This window comes from Haliotis rufescens, unplaced genomic scaffold (assembly GCF_023055435.1).
Source record: "Haliotis rufescens isolate VD_foot unplaced genomic scaffold, xgHalRufe1.0.p SCAF_2, whole genome shotgun sequence".
Classification (NCBI taxonomy): domain Eukaryota; kingdom Metazoa; phylum Mollusca; class Gastropoda; order Lepetellida; family Haliotidae; genus Haliotis; species Haliotis rufescens.
This window is the reverse complement of record NW_025963890.1, coordinates 75,714,702-75,737,459: the sequence shown is the minus strand read 5'-3', so window position 1 is coordinate 75,737,459 and position 22,758 is coordinate 75,714,702. Positions and strand designations below refer to the sequence as shown.

Here is a 22,758-nt window from a genome sequence, read left to right as displayed (position 1 = left end):
CCAGACCCCTACAGAGTTGCTTCCACATCATCAAAGCAGCCCAGATAGGCAACAGTTTATTTAGACCTCAAGCCAGGATTTACAAATTAGATGTAGGAGCTAGTTTATTCCCTAGCAGTCAAGTCGGTCTATGCTGCCTATATATCCCAGCTGACCCACAACTGCCAAGCCTGAGACTCACCAGCACTGCAGTGGGCCAAAACACTTGCATAGTTAGCTCTTTGTATTAAACAGCAACAAAAACAAACACATCCCAAGCTAAATGTGGAATCTTGGGGGAATGTTTCTCTTAGAATCTTTCAGCGCTGTGCCGATATCAGCTCTCATGACCTTGAAGCATGAGACCACCAGATGTCAGCAATTGCGTCATAAGCAGCATTCTGGGGTATACATCGTGGGATATATTTATGCAAATTTGGTATCGTCTGGTCTTTGATTGGTTGTATGATGCTATTCCTGTCGGTTAAGTGGTGGTAAGCTTATGATGACGTACACGACCCACGGGCTGCAATGCACCGACACATCACGCCAAACCTCGTACACTGACCCCCAAAAGGCAAATTCTCCAGGAATATATCAACTTCGTCACGTTTACAATAAGAGCACTTGTATGTGTATATCTAATCACATATTTCTACTCTTTTCCCATACAACTACATCCCAAGATATCCCTACTTATATATATATGATGATATCACTTTTAGTATATCACTACCAGGACATCATGATATATCCTTATATATCCCTTCTGGTATATCCACCCGTTAACATCTGGTTAGAGTTTGTCTTCAGCAACCCATGCTTGTCGTAAAAGGCAACTTTGCTTGTAAGACACGACAAACAGGATCGGTCAGTCTCACTGACTTGGACAAACAGGATCGGTCAGTCTCACTGACTTGGACAAACAGGATCGGTCAGGCTCACTGACTTGGACAAACAGGATTGGTCAGGCTCACTGACTTGGTTGATGCATGTCATCGTATCCCAACTGCATGGATCAATACTCATATCAATCACTGGATTGTCTGGTCCAGACATTATTTACAGACCGCTGTCATATAGCTGGAATATTGGTGAGCGTGGCATTAAACAACAAACAAACAACTCATATACCCTGATAAATTCCTGACATACTCCTACTCATACAGATGGGTATATCCCTTCTGGCATATAAACTCTCTATATATCTCTCCTGATATATCCTGATCAAATCTGATATATTCCAGATTGTATCTCATGATACATGTCCCTACTAGTACATCTACATTCTTGCTGACTGATTCTGGTACACAATACTTCTGATCCAGACTGATCCCCACATGTCTACAGATGGGAACATTGTCCACGTGACTGGCATGATGAAGGAAGGGACGTTGATGATGTACTCACTTGTGTTGACTAAGTACTGGTTGGTCACACCCGGATGGTCCACATCATGAATGGCACATGCATATATCGCTGACAGAATCTCCAGATCTGTGAACACATTCTGAAACAAAAACAACTTCATTAAACACAAGACAACAAAAATAAATTAGTCAACTACAAAATACCACCAAATTGACATGGTTTGGATTTTAAATTTTTATTTTCTACCTCTGACATCTCATACAGTCAGAGCTTTAGAACTTAACTGGCCATTTTAGGCATATCATTAAAAGTCCTATCGATATGTTTATGACCTTGAAAGATGATACTAGTATATCCTGATATATTCTCTATATCCTGGTCAAACTAATATGTCCTTTAATACTAGTAGTTCCTGATAAAACCATGCTGTATCCCTACTTAGCAACCATTGAAAACATCTGATCTAGAATACATATTGACAAAGCCTCCAACAGTAGTAATGCGTACTAGAAAGTGTTCCATCTACATCATCAAAACACTTCCTCACAATGTTTTCAAACAACCGACACATGAGAGAACGTTTTACTTTATCTGAGAAAAACATGATTTCATCACATGGTAAACATTCTCAGAACTAGCGCCATACTTCTACTTCTTGCGACAACATCCTTATCGACCATCAAATCCTTTGTCAAAATTCCTGGAAACAGTCCACCATATTGTCGTCTCTCATAGATATATTTCTGGGAAGCCTACGCTGACGCCAAGTCTTAGAACCATTCCACTCTTATCTCTAGCAGCCTGAATACTTTAACCTTTGCTGATCACAGACCCCCCTTTCATGACATGTTAGGGGATTTACGTTTCATCATTACTGATAAACAAGAACGCTCGGGGTTGAAATTCCATTCATTAGTCGATAGATCTTAATCATATAACTTCTTAGAATGTCAAATATATTCTAATCACATCCGCAAACATGAAAAAAACACCTCTGCAAAATCTAACAGTAAATTTGTACATTTTGTAACATTATATTTACAAATTCCTTTGAGGATGAGAAACGACTAATGAGCGTTTCAGAACTTATGTTATCAAAGAAAAACTATGTAGTGAATTTACCAGAAGTCAGGGGAGGTAAGAAAATCAATCTTTTAGGAGGTATGCCAAAAACTCCACTTTGTTCGTGAACCGAAACTGGTGTTGTAATCCTACCCACAGAACATTCTGGATGCAAACCAAACATGGGGTAGACAGGGGATCAGAGACCTGACCCTCCTTCTACTCACACCCGACCCTCCTTCTACTTTCACATGACCCTCCTTCTACTCTCACCAACCCTCCTTCTACTTTCACATGACCCTCCTTCTACTCTCACCAACCCTCCTTCTACTCACACCCGACCCTCCTTCTACTCACACCCGACCCTCCTTCTACTCTCACCAACCCTCCTTCTACTCACACCAACCCTCCTTCTACTCACACCCGACCCTCCTTCTACTTTCACATGACCCTCCTTCTACTCTCACCAACCCTCCTTCTACTCACACCCGACCCTCCTTCTACTTTCACATGACCCTCCTTCTACTCTCACCAACCCTCCTTCTACTCACACCCGACCCTCCTTCTACTCACACCCGACCCTCCTTCTACTCTCACCAACCCTCCTTCTACTCACACCCGACCCTCCTTCTACTTTCACATGACCCTCCTTCTACTCTCACCAACCCTCCTTCTACTCACACCCGACCCTCCTTCTACTCACACCCGACCCTCCTTCTACTCTCACCAACCCTCCTTCTACTCACACCCGACCCTCCTTCTACTTTCACATGACCCTCCTTCTACTCTCACCAACCCTCCTTCTACTCACACCCGACCCTCCTTCTACTTTCACATGACCCTCCTTCTACTCTCACCAACCCTCCTTCTACTCACACCCGACCCTCCTTCTACTTTCACATGACCCTCCTTCTACTCTCACCAACCCTCCTTCTACTCACACCCGACCCTCCTTCTACTCACACCCGACCCTCCTTCTACTCTCACCAACCCTCCTTCTACTCACACCCGACCCTCCTTCTACTTTCACATGACCCTCCTTCTACTCTCACCAACCCTCCTTCTACTCACACCCGACCCTCCTTCTACTTTCACATGACCCTCCTTCTACTCTCACCAACCCTCCTTCTACTCACACCCGACCCTCCTTCTACTTTCACATGACCCTCCTTCTACTCTCACCAACCCTCCTTCTACTCACACCCGACCCTCCTTCTACTTTCACCAACCCTCCTTCTACTCACACCCGACCCTCCTTCTACTTTCACATGACCCTCCTTCTACTCTCACCAACCCTCCTTCTACTCACACCCGACCCTCCTTCTACTTTCACATGACCCTCCTTCTACTCTCACCAACCCTCCTTCTACTCACACCCGACCCTCCTTCTACTTTCACATGACCCTCCTTCTACTCTCACCCCTACTGGTCTGTGTCCCACTCTCACCCAACAAATAATGCCCCCACTCTCAGCAATGTTTCCCTTCATTCTCCCTTAGTGGCACCACACTTGCGGAATATCTGCATGTAATTTAGGTACCACTGTCTCCCTCCAAGTCAACCTAGGCCCTCTCACTCCCACTAATCTCCTCCACAGATGCCGTGATGGCGGCGAGAGTGGGTGGGGTTAGTTACGAGGACATATGCTAGTCCTTATCACATCTGTTGGTGCTAATTGTGAGCAACAGTTGGGTGGAACAGGCATGAATGGACTTCCATGATAACAGCGAGGACAGTCTCAAGTACACTGTCTCACGGAGACGGAGACGGAGACGGAGACGGGGATAAGCCAGACAGTCAAAGGATGGGGAGTTTACTGACCGTCATTCATAACAATATGTTTACAATAAGTTTCAAGGAGATAGAAAAATCTCCTACGTCAGAACAAGAATACGGTAGTTGTCAGTAAACAACCACATTTGTAAACTGATATACGCATTTTTTACCTCGACCTCCCACTATCAGTATTGTGTGAGAGATGCTAACGTATCTGTGATTCTTGCTCAGTCTTTGAAGATGAAGATTACGATTTCATGTCTTGTAGTAAATATTAAGATGTAAGGCAATCCCTATTTAATTCACTTTCTTCAAAATATAAATATTTTGAAAGCCTTACCGTCATAGAAATATTTAGTTTACTGTTTTCAAATAATGAACCAGGCAACATAGAAATAAGCTGAGGGGAAACATTATTTTACAGCATTTTTTGATCAAATGATTTTCTCCCTCCATAGATCATTGAAAAGATTTATATTTTTTATTTCTGTACGGGTAGGAATCACCAAGCCTACTCCAAGCATCATAGCTAGGTCACTATTCATTAACATTGACTTCCCCCTGTCCGTATTAGTTATGCTTACTTCAAGGGCAGGTGCGCTGAGGAGCACGTGCGTGGACTGCGTGACGTCGGAGGCGTGGATGGAGTTGTGATAGGGCGTCTCTCGATGGTAATGCTCTTCCAAGTGCATCAAATATGTGACTAGAGTATGTGCAGGAATCTTGAATGTATTTAATAAATCTCTGTCCTGGAACAAAATAGTCACTGCATTAACTTTGATACACATATACAAGTTAGTCGTTCCAAAAGACACAAATATTTGAATATTTGTTATTGGAAATCTCGGCAATGGTTACAAGTATAATTTCCTTTCAAAGTGAAAATGTTAAAAAAGTTTATTTCTGTTTTCACACAAAATGAAATAATTTTGACAGATAGTATACATAGTTTATATGTTTAGTGAATCACACAATCCAACTACTTCAAAACAAAACAGAAACTAAAACCATTGTATTTGTTAGTAACAAATCCTCACTCTGTTTCCTACCTGAAATATCCTGTATGTGATGCTGGTAAGAGGTTTGTTGGTTGAGTATTCAGAAATTTTGAAAATATCAACTCCCCACTTGTCAATGTCATTCAAATACTGAAAATGAAACAAAAGTAAATTAGTTCAAGTTCGCTCAACAATGCATTATCCAATATCTATCTCAATAAATGCAGTTGTATTGATCCAACGTTCAAGGTCGTGTGAACACTGCTTAATATTGACAGCGGAACAGCTGTCATATTGCAGCATCGGCAGAATATTATGAACATAATAATCATCACAATCAAATATTCTTACATTCTTCATCTGCACAGCTGCAAATATATCAATTCTCACTTTCCAATACTCTACAGCTAACATATCTCACTTAATAGTTCTTGTGCTAGTGATATTGAACTTGACAGTCTGTCGGAAGCTGTACAAAAGCTTCTCAGACTGTATTGTTAAATCGATAACGTAACCTTCAAAAGCATATGATCAACAGTGCAAGCAAGTCAATTGGAGTACTTAACACTAAATAGTGACAAGCAGATATGACATAAACATGCACTTAAAAACTTCTAAACAATTTTACAAAATATTCACAGAGTATTCACAATTTAGATTGTAATGTTACTTTCTAGAAATATTTATCAACTGAATTTATCAGTTAATGGAGATTTTGTTTCCTTAAAAATGACATACAAGCAGTGCATGTTCTTCCCGCTCGCTGCATGTGGTTCACTTCCTTCCCCGAGAGAAGTGAATGACATCATAGTTCATGGATGACCACACTCCATGTCATTCACACCTCTGCCTAGCAACAGCACATTAGCAGTTTCAACACATTAAGGACCTGATTCATATTTAAACCTTACTTTCTCTGTCAGTCAATGTTTCTACACTGAACAACATAGCTTATGAACATGTAAAACACGCACATCACATAGGACACGTGGACACGCAGACACACGGAACACATAGAACACACGGAACTTATAGAACACACAGAACACAGAACACATAGAACCGAAGAACACACAGAACACACAGAACACAGAACACATAGAACACACGGAACACATAAAACACACAAAACATGCAGTACACACAGAACACAGAACACATAGAACACAGAACACATAGAACCGAAGAACACACAGAACACAGAACACATAGAACACACGGAACACATAAAACACACAAACCATGCAGTACACACAGAACACAGAACACATAGAACACGGAACACAGAACACATAGAACACAGAACACATAGAACACACGGAACACATAAAACACACAAAAGATGCAGTACACACAGAACACAGAACACACAGAACTGAAGAACACACAGAACACAGAACACATAGAACACAGAACACATAGAACTGAAGAACACACAGAACACAGAACACATAGAACCGAAGAACACATAGAACCGAAGAACACATAGAACACACAGAACACATAGAACTGAAGAACACACAGAACACAGAACACATAGAACTGAAGAACACACAGAACACACAGAACACATAGAACTGAAGAACACACAGAACACATAGAACACATGGAACACATAGAACCGAAGAACACATAGAACCGAAGAACACACAGAACACACAGAACACATAGAACTGAAGAACACACAGAACACAGAACACATAGAACTGAAGAACACACAGAACACAGAACACATAGAACTGAAGAACACACAGAACACAGAACACATAGAACTGAAGAACTCATAGAACCGAAGAACACACAGAACACACAGAACACACAGAACACATAGAACCGAAGAACACACAGAACACAGAACACATAGAACCGAAGAACACACAGAACACACAGAACACATAGAACCGAAGAACACACAGAACACAGAACACATAGAACCGAAGAACACACAGAACACACAGAACACATAGAACCGAAGAACACACAGAACACATAGAACACATGGAACACATAGAACTGAAGAACACACAGAACACAGAACACATAGAACTGAAGAACACACAGAACACAGAACACATAGAACTGAAGAACACACAGAACACATAGAACTGAAGAACACACAGAACACAGAACACATAGAACTGAAGAACTCATAGAACCGAAGAACACACAGAACACAGAACACATAGAACACGGAACACATAGAACTGAAGAACACACAGAACACAGAACACATAGAACCGAAGAACACACAGAACACAGAACACATAGAACTGAAGAACACACAGAACACAGAACACATAGAACATATAGAATGGAAATAAGCTAAAGAAACAGACAATACATAGAACCATTTGCCTTTTGGTCTCATCTCACGTATATATCGTAATTAGAACAAAATTAATTTATATTTCTGTTTTATGAACATCTTACTCTAAACATAAACAGATGACTAAATATGCTATTTCATTAAAAATAAATAAACTTTTTCAAACTTCCATAAGTATTTCAATCGAAACTGGTTGTTCTTTGGCATTGACATTTTATATTTTATCATGAAAATAAACCTCAGGCAAATAATCCTCATTTAAGCAAAGTTGAATCCTGAAATCTGTAAAACAATAAATTAAATGGATTTGATTTTTCGCAAAAAGACTTTCTTTATATGAACCATAACAAAAAACTTACTCGTCCTAGCTCTTCTTTATGAGGTGTATCTACTCCGTGTTTTGGCACAATTCCTGTAAAGCTATTGGCATGTTTAAGTTTCCGAACTCCTTGTATCTGGGACATAGGCCGATTTTTGTCGGGAATCTCCTTGGTGACTGTTTCCACTGTGTCGACTTTCAAGGTTGGGATGTCAACTTCCTGTTGTTTGTCTGAAATATAAATTGATCACTAAACTCTCGGAACAAAAAAATCATAATTCTTCTGGTAAAATTAGTCAACTAAACTTCACACAGAATATAAAAACAACATCCGCAACATTCTCTGGAAATGAAATCCTGTTCCCCATAATTTCATATTCCTCTCTAGCTTCATGTTTACATTGTTATGAAAACATGTGACTCACGTAATTTCCTGAGAATCTCAAACAAAAAATAACTGTTTAGCAAGAAAATGGATAAATCTCAAAAAAGCCGGCCTAAAGAATATTGTATTTTCAGACAACTGCAGATATGACCCAAATCCCAAATCTCACCTCCAATCACAATAAACCACTTGTCCAACATGATGATTCTATTCACCAGAGCAATTCACACCTGACCACTGATAGTAAAAATGTGCTGGACACTAAGCAGGTATAATAATCCCTCACGTTATCTATGACAGAATTCAGTGATGAAAACCTCCAGGGATCTGCTCATTCAGGTCAAAAAGCTTTAGGTGCCAATGTCCTCCATGGCCCATGTTGTCCCATCTCAACATGAGGCCCCAGTGTACGCTGTTTCCCTCCATGTGGCCTTTCTGTTTATACTGGCACAGCAGCAGCTCCTAATGGTCTCATTCTGCCTCCTCAGGTGCTCCTGCAGGACCTGGACTGAAACAGCAGGTGCCCTTGCTATGTACACAGTCTCAGTAGATGCCCTGTTGGATTCCTGAACTGAGCATAATGCAGGTAGCCAATCAGTGCCCACAGTGAGCAGGTCCCGTGGAGGTCCTGAGGAGGTCTTGGGCAGATGATCCTGGGACACTCACTGGACAAGCCTCCTGCTGTTCTGTGTCCACCCTAAGCTTGATATTAATAGCAACCTCAGGACAATTTTGACAGACCTTCAACACAGCAGGTAGCTCAGCTTGTGGGATGCTCAACTGAGAAGCAGCAATCATCCCCAAGGTGTCCAGTTCACGCGTCACCCACACCAAATCCTCTCAACTATTTGGTGAACAAGTTCCAACTGAGAACCAATTCATGGCTCCTTCGTCTTTGACCAGGCATTAACTAACGGAATCATTAGATAAACACCACATAGCAATAAAGGAACTTTTCCCCTTCAATTTACCTTCATGATAGAACAATTTCAGGTCCTCATGAACTTGAAAAAGGAGTCCAACACAAGTCTAGAATGATTTGGCAAGTCTAGATTGCCTCAGCTCAGAAATTAAGGATTTTCCTGGGATCCAGTTGGATTTTATTATTTTTATTTTGTAGATATATTAAATATATATATTTTAAATAAGATAACTTTATTTCTGGGACTAAATATCAGTCAAGGTATACATAATAGTTACACAGACAAACTTCTCCCAATCCCTTATTCTCAAATCAACTCATACAGAAAACAAGATCAGTCATATATCGCTGAAGGTTCATTAGCGACTCTGTGCGGAGGTATGATATACTATCAGTTAATCCCTGAAAAGCTCTACCGGGCACCGTTTAGCCCCATGTATACACGTTTAGCCCCATGTTTATACGTTTAGCACCATGTTTATACGTTTAGCACCATGTTTACACGATCAACCAACACAGAAACACAAAATAGGCGACACTAGGTGGTTAACACCACCAACTATGATCTCAAGTTGCTGCACAACAAATCATGACCATTAAGCTTGTTACAACGCCTTATGCCAAATTACAATATCATGAATGGCTGGTGATCTATGCCCACATAACAAGTGTTAATATCATTTGATGAATGAAAGCCGATGAGAATCAAATCACTTGTTTACACTACTGTCATTGATAGCTACGACAGATAAATGTTGCTGTCAATGGTCGGTGATCTATAGCAGATAACACAACTATCACAGGCGTGGAGACCAGGGCAGTCACTCAATATGCTACTCACGTTTGACCACAAGTATTATAGAGGGCCGGGCGAGTGGGACGACCCTGTATTACAGTAGTAAATATCTCTCTTTGATGTGGTCTATCTTAGACCCCCTTGTCCCTACACTCACTGGGATTCAATGACTGGAGGGTCACTGAGTTCACATCCATCAACGCAGGAAATGGCAGAAGTATTAAATATTATACCCAATGTAACAGATTTATTCCAAACAAATATCCTACTAGAATATATTCTGACTTTTTCCAGATTGGTATTATCCAAAGCATATTGTCACTTCAGAATAAAAGTTTGTTATTACCCAAACCAGTTTTTGACATAAGAATCCTAAACGTTGTGTTCCTCATAATATAGAAGTTGACACACATAAATTCTCTCCCTTATGTGTGTCACTTCTAAATGCTTTTCAAAGACTTGACAAGAATCTTGTTACCTACATTCATAGCACTTTCTCAATGACACTGTGAAAAAATTTCATCGCTGTGAGAAGTTTTTAACCAAAATAATTTTTAGACATAAGAATCTTGTTACCTACATCCATAGCACTTTCTCGATGACACTGTGAGAAAAAGTTCATCGCTGTGAGAAGTTTTTAACCAAAAGGATTTTTAGACATAAGAATCTTGTTACTTACATTCATAGCACTTTCTCGATGACACTGTGAGAAGAATTGTGTCGGTGTGAGGCGTCGTGATCATGTTTATGTTACTGCCGTTGCAGGGAACGCGACACGGTGAGTCCACAACCGAGAGAGAACACAACACAGGCATATCGCAACTACAAAAACTCAGCATCAAATTATTCCAAGAATATTGTTCCAGTGCAGGACCAGCTTTCACAACCTCAAATCTTCCTTCAGGTAGTAACCCTTCGTCAAGATATCCAGAAATCCAACACACATTGGTCTTAGAGGATGAACCTCTGTGTCACACACAAGCTCAAAGTAAACTGAATCATTTACACATACCACGCTAACCATATCTCCCGTATTTCCCTACTACGAGGGCTGCCTTCTGATTGGCCGACATCCGCATACTGGCTGCCAATCATTGGCTGAAGCAACCCTGGGCCTGTGTTAGTTTCTTGGCTTGAGTGACCAGCTAATGAGTTCCTCCTGTGAGTTTTCCTTTGACGTCACCAAGCTCTTGTACTGTCTCGTTAGTTCACAGCCCTGGCTGGGCTCGGCTGGCTTGCTGTAGGTGCCTCAACTCTCCAGCACCTGCTACAGCTCATATTGCCCGGTATATCAGTATATCAGTATATCAATACCACTAGGCCAGTGTATGCATGAATGCATATCCTTTATAATTAATTATCTGGTTATGTTGTAATTATTTAATACCTCAAGCTATTGAGAAACGTGTTAAATATCTAAGAACTATAATCATGAATTTGAAAATCAAAATTTTAAGTATTTCCATCCTGGTAATGCAATACTATATCCATCAATAATACACATCTCTTACAGTTGCATTATTTTGCAGTAGTTTTGATGCTATGAGCAGTAATTTGCTTCGTCTCTGATTTATGCAATTTATAGCAAAATGGAGCCAGTATTTAGCAGTGACAACAGCCCTTACAGTGTAGGCGGCATCTCGGGACTGGGTCAACTGATTGACTAGGTGGTGACACGCAAGCTATTCCTTACTCTGCACATACGGCAGCTGAATTACTAGCTGTGTACAATGGTTATACAGAAGTGTAGTTCTACCATGACAAATATTGTTTTATATGACATACACACTCAGGTTTAGACTAACATTTAGTCCCAGAAATATAGTTATCTTATTTAAAGCTATATGTACATAATAAAAAGTAAAATCCAAATGGAGCCCAGAACATTGCTAATTTAGAGCTGATGCAATCTAGACTTGAGTTGGAATCAATTGTGAGTTCATTCTCCAGTGTCTGGGAGTCAGGCTCAGGTTGAGAACCTCCGACTGTTTCTAGCAAACACCTGGTACAAATATCAATACACCAGTAACCCTAGACTACTTATCAACTCTAAATGACACAATGTGTCACATTGCACACTTTTATTGCCCTTCATGCTGAATAATTATACCTTGATCAAAAAAGTAAAACAACATTCATTCATTCATTCATTCATTCATTCATTCATTCATTCATTCATTCATTCATTCATTCATTCTTTGTCAAGACATCTAAACTAAACCCAGCTGTCTTATGTTACAAGATCTACATCACTTGGGGCTGTCCTCCCCTATACACACTGTGATACACCTGGACTACTGAATCAAAGCCACGCACTCATACTTGGCATACTTGTGGAGGTAGACATCTTATTCAGAGGGAATATTATGATGAGATGATATATGATAAATGATGATAAAAAAATAACATCAATGCAATATGTCCTTATTTGGAAGAACGTACATACTTTTTCCCCGCCGTGCACTGTCGAGCACATGGCATGCAGCATGGGCAACTAATGTCCAAACACCATCACAAATGGCAGGAGACATTTCCTTGTTTGCGTCACATGCAGATACTTCACTATGATTTAGGAACTGACTATTTAATATCAGGTTAGGAGGAAGGAGGCCAGGGAGATTTGTTTCAGTCAGTGTAATTGTTTTCTGAAAGGAACTGTCAAACAGTTGTCAGAGTGTCTAGCAAATCCAGCATATTCCAATTCTTTACTTTTAATGGCTCGGGGGTGGGGATTTCTTGAATACATTATTTCTTGTTTCCAACCCATCATATCAAATTGTTGTCCTCTCACAGATCTGTGATAAATGGTTGTCTCCTCTGGGATCTGTGATAAATGGTTGTCTCCTCAGGGATCTGTGATAAATGGTTGTCTCCTCAGGGATCTGTGATAAATGGTTGTCCTCTAACAGATCTGTGATAAATGGTTGTCCCCTCACAGATCTGTGATAAATGGTTGTCCTCTCAAAGATCTGTGATAAATGGTTGTCTCCTCAGGGATCTGTGATAAATGGTTGTCCTCTCACAGATCTGGGATAAATGGTTGTCCTCTCATGGATCTGTGATAAATGGTTGTCCTCTCACAGATCTGTGATAAATGGTTGTCCCCTCACAGATCTGTGATAAAGGGTTGTCCCCTCACAGATCTGTGATAAATGGTTGTCTCCTCAGGGATCTGTCATAAATGGTTGTCCTCTCACAGATCTGGGATAAATGGTTGTCCTCTCATGGATCTGTGATAAATGGTTGTCCTCTCACAGATCTGTGATAAAGGGTTGTCCTCTCACAGATCTGTGATAAATGGTTGTTCTCTCACAGATCTGTGATAAAGGGTTGTCCTCTCACAGATCTGTGATAAATGGTTGTCCTCTCACAGATCTGTGATAAAGGGTTGTCCTCTCACAGATCTGTGATAAAGGGTTGTCCTCTCACAGATCTGTGATAAATGGTTGTCCTCTCACAGATCTGTGATAAAGGGTTGTCCTCTCACAGATCTGTGATAAATGGTTGTCCTCTCATGGATCTGTGATAAATGGTTGTCCTCTCATGGATCTGTGATAAATGGTTGTCCCCTCACAGATCTGTGATAAATGATTGTCCCCTCACAGATCTGTGATAAATGGTTGTCTCCTCAGGGATCTGTGATAAATGGTTGTCCTCTCACAGATCTGGGATAAATGGTTGTCCTCTCATGGATCTGTGATAAATGGTTGTCCTCTCACAGATCTGTGATAAAGGGTTGTCCTCTCACAGATCTGTGATAAATGGTTGTCCTCTCACAGATCTGTGATAAAGGGTTGTCCTCTCATGGATCTGTGATAAATGGTTGTCCTCTCACAGATCTGTGATAAAGGGTTGTCCTCTCACAGATCTGTGATAAATGGTTGTCCTCTCACAGATCTGTGATAAAGGGTTGTCCTCTCACAGATCTGTGATAAATGGTTGTCCTCTCACAGATCTGTGATAAATGGTTGTCCCCTCACAGATCTGTGATAAATGGTTGTCCCCTCACACATCTGTGATAAATGGTTGTCCCCTCACAGATCTATGATAAATGGTTGTAACCTCACGGATCTGTGATAAATGGTTGTCCTCTCACACATCTGTGATAAATGGTTGTTCCCTCGCAGATCTGTGATGTTGAACTCCAGTACAGACACAGCTGTGACCTGTGAGTGCCCCCAAGTCTGCAGCACCAGTTGCATCAACTTCCGGCATACATTTAATCTGGAGTAAAAAAATCAACAAACTTTGAAATTGTGATATTTGGACAATCCTGCACTTCATATTCCAGGTCCTTCCGCTTGAAATGCCACTTGTAATCTTACCTCTCTTGAAAGCAAGTAATAGTCTTTTACTTATGAAAGGATACTGTACATGGAAGATAAAAAATGAACCAGCTGAGTTTTAATTTTCCTGATGCAGCTGTCTGTAATTATATCCTCCACAACTGCCAAGCTACCCATTAACCCATATTTCTTCATCAACTCAATCCTGACCAAATGCACTTTCACTCAAACTTCAGTGCTGTTCAAAATCTGATCCTCAAAACACGTTGACTTTATCACCATTCATAATCACAAATAATGGCACAAAAACCGAAAGACATTATAAACTTCAAATATTAAAAACATAATTGGGATAGGATGTGTTTAGATAACAGCGAAGTAGTTCACTTCAACAACAACAACTCGAACTACATCGACACACTCAAAAGTCCAAAACTAGGAGAGCACGTCTCCACGTGAGGCGCTTACGTCTCCACGTGTGGCGCTTACGTGGGGTATGCGTTGCAGGGAACAGCTGAAGTGTGATACATGACAACTGCTGCTGCTGGAAACATTATAATGACCATCTGGACCCTACCCTCAAAACACAGCGTAGGAAGTACGACCCCAACCCCCATCCCGCTTGTTCCCACCCCCAACAACACACGGCACCACAGCTGTTCATTGAACATGTTATCCGAGATGAGAGTCCATGTCAGCCCACTTCATCCTAGTGCACAGTGTGTGATGGCATCAGTGGGGTATTGAATGTGTTCTATCAATAGAACCAAGCTGTCAATACGAACACTCGAAATATCTACATCCATATTTTGGCCATGCTTATCTTGAACAATCTTTTCAAGTAAACCTGAAATGTCTATTTTTTGCTTAGTTTATAAGATAAAATACTATACGCTTCAAAACCAGACTTTACAAATGTATCAATATTTTCCTTAACATTAATCTCTTTCTTTAATTTTTTTATAACAAATTAAATAGAGATCCATATACGAGCATGTGTGTCATATTGATTTTACAAAACAAGCATCAGAATCCTTGTATTTCACGAGAGAGAAATACACAAATTCTTACACGAGTTTAAAAAAATCCAAGTGACACACATTAGAGTGTAAAAATTTCCTTCTTGAACATTATTTCTTAATCCTTTTCAACTCCCCTTCAAAAATTCACTGATCATGACCGCAATTTTAGAAAACCACAATTGTCGATTGACGCCAGCTCTAGTGTGACGTCAATCAGGCCTTACGTCACAACAACATTAGAACGCTGTCAACTATGCCTTTCCGGATGGCGCAAACAATACACTGGTGGGTGTCAAGTGATATTTGCACAAGAGCACATACAATTTTTATAAAAATAATTCTGACCGTATGGGTAATAAGTTTGATTAAGCTATATAAACAAATACATTAATAATATAGTCATTAACTTATTGCCACTAAATACAGAAAAATGTTTTCAATAAACAGCCCTGCATATATGTAATTTCAAATTGAAATTATAGTATTTTCTTGACATATAACTATAATAACTATAACTCATAAATATGAAATGAATGACAACATATTCCATCAATATGCCCAGGATCAAATTCTATGAAATATGAAACTAGGAAATAGTAGGGCCGATTCAGTCTACTTCTTGATTCACAAACTGATTGAGGCCATGTGCAAAACACAAAACACAAACAACCATATCACAGATCAGAACTGACCAGCTGCCAATTTCAAAGACCCCTCCCACGAATTTGTAAAACAATATTTATTATTTAATGCCAGCATCCTGTTATCTACATGAAACATCCATTACTCATCAGGTACTTGTAGTTTTTGCTTTTCAAACCTCAGTTGAAGGTGCATTTAAAATAAAAAAGAGTAACATTTAATGAAACACAAATAAATTCAATCAAAAGCACAAAATTTAGGTCATATTATAGTTGTGTGTAAAATATTTAAATATTCATAGAGTCATCTGCAAAATAACCCAAATAAACCAACTTGAACTGAATTTTATGTTGTGACCTTCTGCAAGCTAATGATACACATATCAGAGTACCTAGCCTTAGGTTACTTATAAAATTAGTTTTGAAAGAAACAAGCCAAAACATTTAACATGAAAACAGCCCCAGAGAGATGGGAGATTCAGTCCGTGGAAGATCTAGACTTGCTTCATTTAGGGCTGTAGCATTACAGTAAGGGCGAGCGGAAGGGAAAACAATATGGTTCAGGGACTGTGAGACAGGCTACATAGGCCATGAGCACATCCTGTTTCAGGAATAAGATTCTCCTACATGGGCAGACAGACTGAATGAGCAACAGGTCACAACAGGAAACAGAAAACCAGGATATGGGACTTCTGACTGTCAGATAATCACAATAAAGCCCACTGTTAGGAAACACAAAATCCTTGAAAGTTGACTGAAATCTTTGTAATGATTGCACTGGAAATAACGTGATTACGTCAAACTTACGTAAAGATTGTAGCATCAGTTTTGATATACCTAGTTAAATACATTGAGTGATTGTTCATATTAGACAAAGATATTAGAGACTGGAAAAATATGAATTTGACCATCATTATAGACCTACTTCATGTGTATACAAAATCTACCTATCACTAAAACATACCTATTTACAAATTAAAATAACATAAGGCCAGGATCATTTAATTTTATAGATTTAAAGGTAAATCAAGGTTATTCTGATAAATATAAATTAAACTCTAAGGTATTCATGTCCCTATATGTGAAAATTTTTTGGAATAAATATTTCTTTTATTCTTATCAAGGAAAATAGTTTTAATTCAGTGCAATGAAAACTTCGGAAGACTTCTGTGCTTCCATTCCAATTCCACACAGAGATTGTCGGAGACAATCCCATCCGTAACAACCCCTCATACAGTGAGACCTTATTGGACTGGACACCCTTCTTAATATGTACTGCTGAACACAATATGTAATTAAGGAGTCACATCAAACCCTGATTCCTGACAATTAGAATGTGTGTTCGTTTATTAAGATATGAGTGACCTGAGTCAACCAGGGTTACCACATTTCTAGCAACCTTGGTTGACCAGATTCAACCTGAGTTCACCAAGGGGGCTGTGGGGTAGCCGAGTGGTTAAAACGTTCACTCATCATGCTGAAAACCGGGTTCAATTCCCCACATGGGTACATTGTGTGACACCCATTTTTGGTGTCTCCTGCTGTGATACTGCTGAAATATTGCTAAAAGCAGCGTAAAACCATACTCACTTACTAACCATAGCTAATCAAGGATAACTTATTGCAGTACTGGAAATAAAACACATACAATGCAAGCTTTAGAGTAGCGAGTTGTGACAAATGACACATGACTTGCTAATCCATGAATATCATTATCCAGACAATTTGAGAGGTAAGAACATGTCTTCAGCAACTTATGCTTGTCATAAGAGGCGACTAATGGTATCAGGTGGTCAAGCTCGCTGACTTGGTTGATGCATGTCATCGTATCCCAAATGCATGGATTGATGCTTATGATGTCATTGACTGGATTGTCTGGTCCAGACTCGATTATTTACAGACAGCCGTCATTTTGCTAGATTATTGCTGTGTGCTCTGTTAAACAAGTCTGGCAGTAAGAGACCGGTCATTTATTAATAGCTGGGGTGGGTCAGGGGGATTCAGGGGAGGTCCACTAAAAAATATGACAACACTACAGGAGGGTAAAAAAATATACATATATTTGGGGAGCATCATGAAAAAAATAGACATTTTATAATGAATTATAATGTGCTTTTCCAATTTGTTTTTTCAGGAAGGGTTATGAAAAATGTACAAGGATATGAGGAAGGTCATTTTCATTATTTTCAATACATTTGTGCATAAAAACACCATGCATGTCATAAATGACCTATCCCTAAGGTTTAGAGAGAAAAACAAATATAACACTTATATGTCATTTTAACGTGACATCGGTTGATACTTGAACAATAAAGCCTCATCAGTTTCTTTGGAAGATAATGTTGCATCTGATAACAAGAGTATACAATTTGATACATACTTCCTCACACATTTCACAGAGCACATGATTAGCGTTCTGGCAACTTCCTACAACTTGTACCAATAGTAATCCAGCACCCGTTGACAGACAAATACTCAACACAGATGAATAAAACATGTTTTTGTAGCTGTCAAGCAGCCATAACATCCGTGTCAGTCATTGACAGTCAAATGTGTGTAACTAGGGGGCCATCTCAAAACATGTTCTTGTAGCTGACAAGCAGCAATAACATCCCTGTCAGTCATTGACAGTAAAATGTGTGTAACTAGGGGGCCATCTCAAAACATGTTTTTGTAGCTGACAAGCAGCCATAACATCCGTGTCAGTCATTGACAGTAAAATGTGTGTAACTTGGGGGCCATCTCAAAACATGTTCTTGTAGCTGACAAGCAGCCATAACATCTGTGTCAGTCATTGACAGTAAAATGTGTGTAACTAGGGGGTCATCTCAAAACATGTTCTTGTAGCTGACAAGCAGCCATAACATCTGTGTCAGTCATTGACAGTAAAATGTGTGTAACTAGGGGGCCATCTCAAAACATGTTCTTGTAGCTGACAAGCAGCCATAACATCCGTGTCAGTCATTGACAGTAAAATGTGTGTAACTTGGGGGCCATCTCAAAACATGTTCTTGTAGCTGACAAGCAACCATATACATCTGTGTCAGTCATTGACAGTAAAATGTGTGTAACTAGGGGGTCATCTCAAAACATGTTCTTGTAGCTGACAAGCAGCCATAACATCTGTGTCAGTCATTGACAGTAAAATGTGTGTAACTAGGGGGTCATCTCAAAACATGTTCTTGTAGCTGACAAGCAGCCATAACATCCGTGTCAGTCATTGACAGTAAAATGTGTGTAACTAGGGGGCCATCACAAACATGTTTTTGTAGCTGGCAAGCAACCATATACATCTGTGTCAGTCATTGACAGTAAAATGTGTGTAACTAGGGGGCCATCTCAAAACATGTTCTTGTAGCTGACAAGCAGCCATAACATCTGTGTCAGTCATTGACAGTAAAATGTGTGTAACTAGGGGGTCATCTCAAAACATGTTCTTGTAGCTGACAAGCAGCCATAACATCCGTGTCAGTCATTGACAGTAAAATGTGTGTAACTAGGGGGCCATCACAAACATGTTTTTGTAGCTGGCAAGCAACCATATACATCTGTGTCAGTCATTGACAGTAAAATGTGTGTAACTTGGGGGCCATCTCAAAACATGTTCTTGTAGCTGACAAGCAGCCATAACATCTGTGTCAGTCATTGACAGTAAAATGTGTGTAACTAGGGGGCCATCTCAAAACATGTTCTTGAAGCTGACAAGCAACCATATACATCTGTGTCAGTCATTGACAGTAAAATGTGTGTAACTAGGGGGCCATCTCAAAACATGTTCTTGTAGCTGACAAGCAGCCATAACATCCGTGTCAGTCATTGACAGTAAAATGTGTGTAACTAGGGGGCCATCTCAAAACATGTTCTTGAAGCTGACAAGCAACCATATACATCTGTGTCAGTCATTGACAGTAAAATGTGTGTAACTAGGGGGCCATCTCAAAACATGTTCTTGTAGCTGACAAGCAGCCATAACATCCGTGTCAGTCATTGACAGTAAAATGTGTGTAACTTGGGGGCCATCTCAAAACATGTTCTTGTAGCTGACAAGCAGCCATAACATCCGTGTCAGTCATTGACAGTAAAATGTGTGTAACTAGGGGGCCATCTCAAACATGTTTTTGTAGCTGGCAAGCAACCATATACATCTGTGTCAGTCATTGACAGTAAAATGTGTGTAACTAGGGGGCCATCTCAAAACATGTTCTTGTAGCTGACAAGCAGCCATAACATCCGTGTCAGTCATTGACAGTAAAATGTGTGTAACTTGGGGGCCATCTCAAAACATGTTCTTGTAGCTGACAAGCAGCCATAACATCTGTGTCAGTCATTGACAGTAAAATGTGTGTAACTAGGGGGCCATCTCAAAACATGTTCTTGAAGCTGACAAGCAACCATATACATCTGTGTCAGTCATTGACAGTAAAATGTGTGTAACTAGGGGGCCATCTCAAAACATGTTCTTGTAGCTGACAAGCAGCCATAACATCCGTGTCAGTCATTGACAGTAAAATGTGTGTAACTTGGGGGCCATCTCAAAACATGTTTTTGTAGCTGACAAGCAGCCATAACATCTGTGTCAGTCATTGACAGTAAAATGTGTGTAACTAGGGGGCCATCTCAAAACATGTTCTTGAAGCTGACAAGCAACCATATACATCTGTGTCAGTCATTGACAGTAAAATGTGTGTAACTAGGGGGCCATCTCAAAACAGCTGTTTCTGGTTTTAGACAGATTTATAATTGTGCATGTAAATCATGCTACGTGTTAGTGACATTGATAACCTCAACTGGGTTTCAAACAGGTCATAATGACATCACCAAGCTTCAGAAACCATTAACACCAACTCTTCCCCCATTATCACAATAAAACATGGGTGTTAGGGAAGCCTAGTACTTCCCTAGTGTCCTCGAGTGACACTGAAGACCCAGGATTGATTTCCCACATGGGTACAATATGATATTGCTGAAATATTGCTAAAAGCAGAAAAAACATACTCACTCACTCATAAAACATCAACAACTTGGTTGGAGACAAATGGCATTAGGTCATTTTCATGATTTTGTCAATTTTTGTGGGACATTCTTCTATATCATTACCAAATATTTTGATAACTTGCAGTCACTGTCCTACAAGATGAATCCTGAAATATGCATGCATAACTTTTCCTGAAACCCTGAAATATGCAAGAATAACTTTTCCTGAAACCCTGGAATAAGTAAGCATATATTTTCCTGAAAGCCTGAAATATGCAAGCATAACTTTTCCTGAAACCAGGTGAAATAAGTATGCATATATTTTCCTGAAACCCTGAAATGGGCATTCATATATTTTCCCGAACCCCGAAATATGCATGAATAATTTTACTGAAACCCCAAAATATGCATGCATATTTTTTTCCAGTCAAACATTTAACATTAACGATGAAAAGTATTGAAAAGGATCTAAACAGCGTCCTTTGATTCAAGGGTGAGAAGACTAGACGTGACCAAGAGATGACGTAATGAGCAATAAAGATTTGAAGCGTGCAGCACTCAGACAGAATTACATCAAACACCTTGTATTCACTGCCTCAGGGGATGACAAGCTTGTCATGACGAGACACAACCACGTAACTCACACAAGGTTCAATGACGCTTACGTAGGTGAACCACTCGGAGGAACGGGTAAAGGAGAGTGATGGATCACAACCAGTGGATGATGATAATATGAATACATCCAAATATTATACAGCATCATACCTTGGTTAGCCTTTCCAAGTTTAGGTATATGTGAAAATAGCATCATTGAAGCATTCCTAATCATGATTTGGTAATCTGGCTTCATATTACACGTTGTCTCAGAAGCTGGAGGAACATAAATACATGACACTTTTTAAGGATAGCAACGTCTTTATTCCTTGTCATGTTGTTTCAGAGCTACTTCTTGCACCTTCATCAGGTGAAGACTAAAACTCATTCGCCTGATGAAGGAGCAAATAAAATAGCTCTGAAATGACAAGACAAAGAAAACAAGGAGATGCTATTCATTAAATGTGTCATGTATTCATTACTCATGTTGTTGCTAATAGATCAGTTTGTGGATCAATATCTAGAAAGTATCATGAAGCTGTAGTTATCATTAGAAATGTTTGGTGACCAGACAGATATACCGTATTCGACGTAATAAGCGCCCCGCTCTAATAAGCGCCCACGGCGATATTTGCTAATATATTGGCAAGTGAACAATCCCAAATAGCATCCTTTCCGACTGATCAATGTACACAAGACTTATTTATTCGTGTATAATACGCACTCGTGTTATATGCACCCTTAATTATGGGCAATTATATTCTGGAAAAATATGTCTGTCGTATATAAACAGTTCAGACCGTCAGCATAAACCACGAAATTTATCTTTCAACTCTGTTTTTTTTTCAACTAAAATACTATTCTAATAAGAGCCCCCTATTTCTAATTTTGAGACCGCCCTGGGTGCTTATTACGTTGAATACGGTATGTAGATTCCATGTAAACAAGACTTGGTTCTGTGTATACTACCAACATTTGTCTCTTTGGAGGTGCATATCACGTCAAGTTTTGGTTCCTATCAGACTGAAATTTGTTCTGGTCATACAGGAACTTCCACACACATATGTTCTACCTTGTGAAACTGTCAAGAGTCTAAAAGAGGGATTCTGTGATGGGGCTATATTAAAAAACAGGGCTTGGTTATTGTGTCTGTGGTGAGGGTGTGTGTGTGGATGAAGTTTAACCATGGAACAAATACATACAATATATTTGTTCCAGTCGGAACAAATACTCTGTGTGAAAATACCTATTTGACATTTACATTTTTTTTAAAAACAACAAATTTGGTAAACAATTATGTCTCTGTT

At 39.7% G+C, this 22,758-nt stretch overlaps 1 protein-coding gene across 15 annotated transcripts in view; it reads right to left on the bottom strand.

Annotated features, from left to right (window-relative positions):
- Positions 1-22,758, bottom strand: part of LOC124147601 (cAMP-specific 3',5'-cyclic phosphodiesterase 4C-like) — a 592,292-nt gene that overhangs the window by 7,127 nt on the left and 562,407 nt on the right. For all 15 annotated transcript variants that reach the window (XM_048400566.1, XM_048400565.1, XM_046518271.2 and 12 more), the window contains 4 exons: positions 7,872-8,062; positions 5,238-5,336; positions 4,773-4,937; positions 1,390-1,489 (listed from right to left, as the gene is read on the bottom strand). In XM_048400566.1, the coding sequence (XP_048256523.1) occupies positions 1,390-1,489; positions 4,773-4,937; positions 5,238-5,336; positions 7,872-8,062 (555 nt within the window). The remainder of the gene's footprint in view (positions 1-1,389; positions 1,490-4,772; positions 4,938-5,237; positions 5,337-7,871; positions 8,063-22,758) is intronic.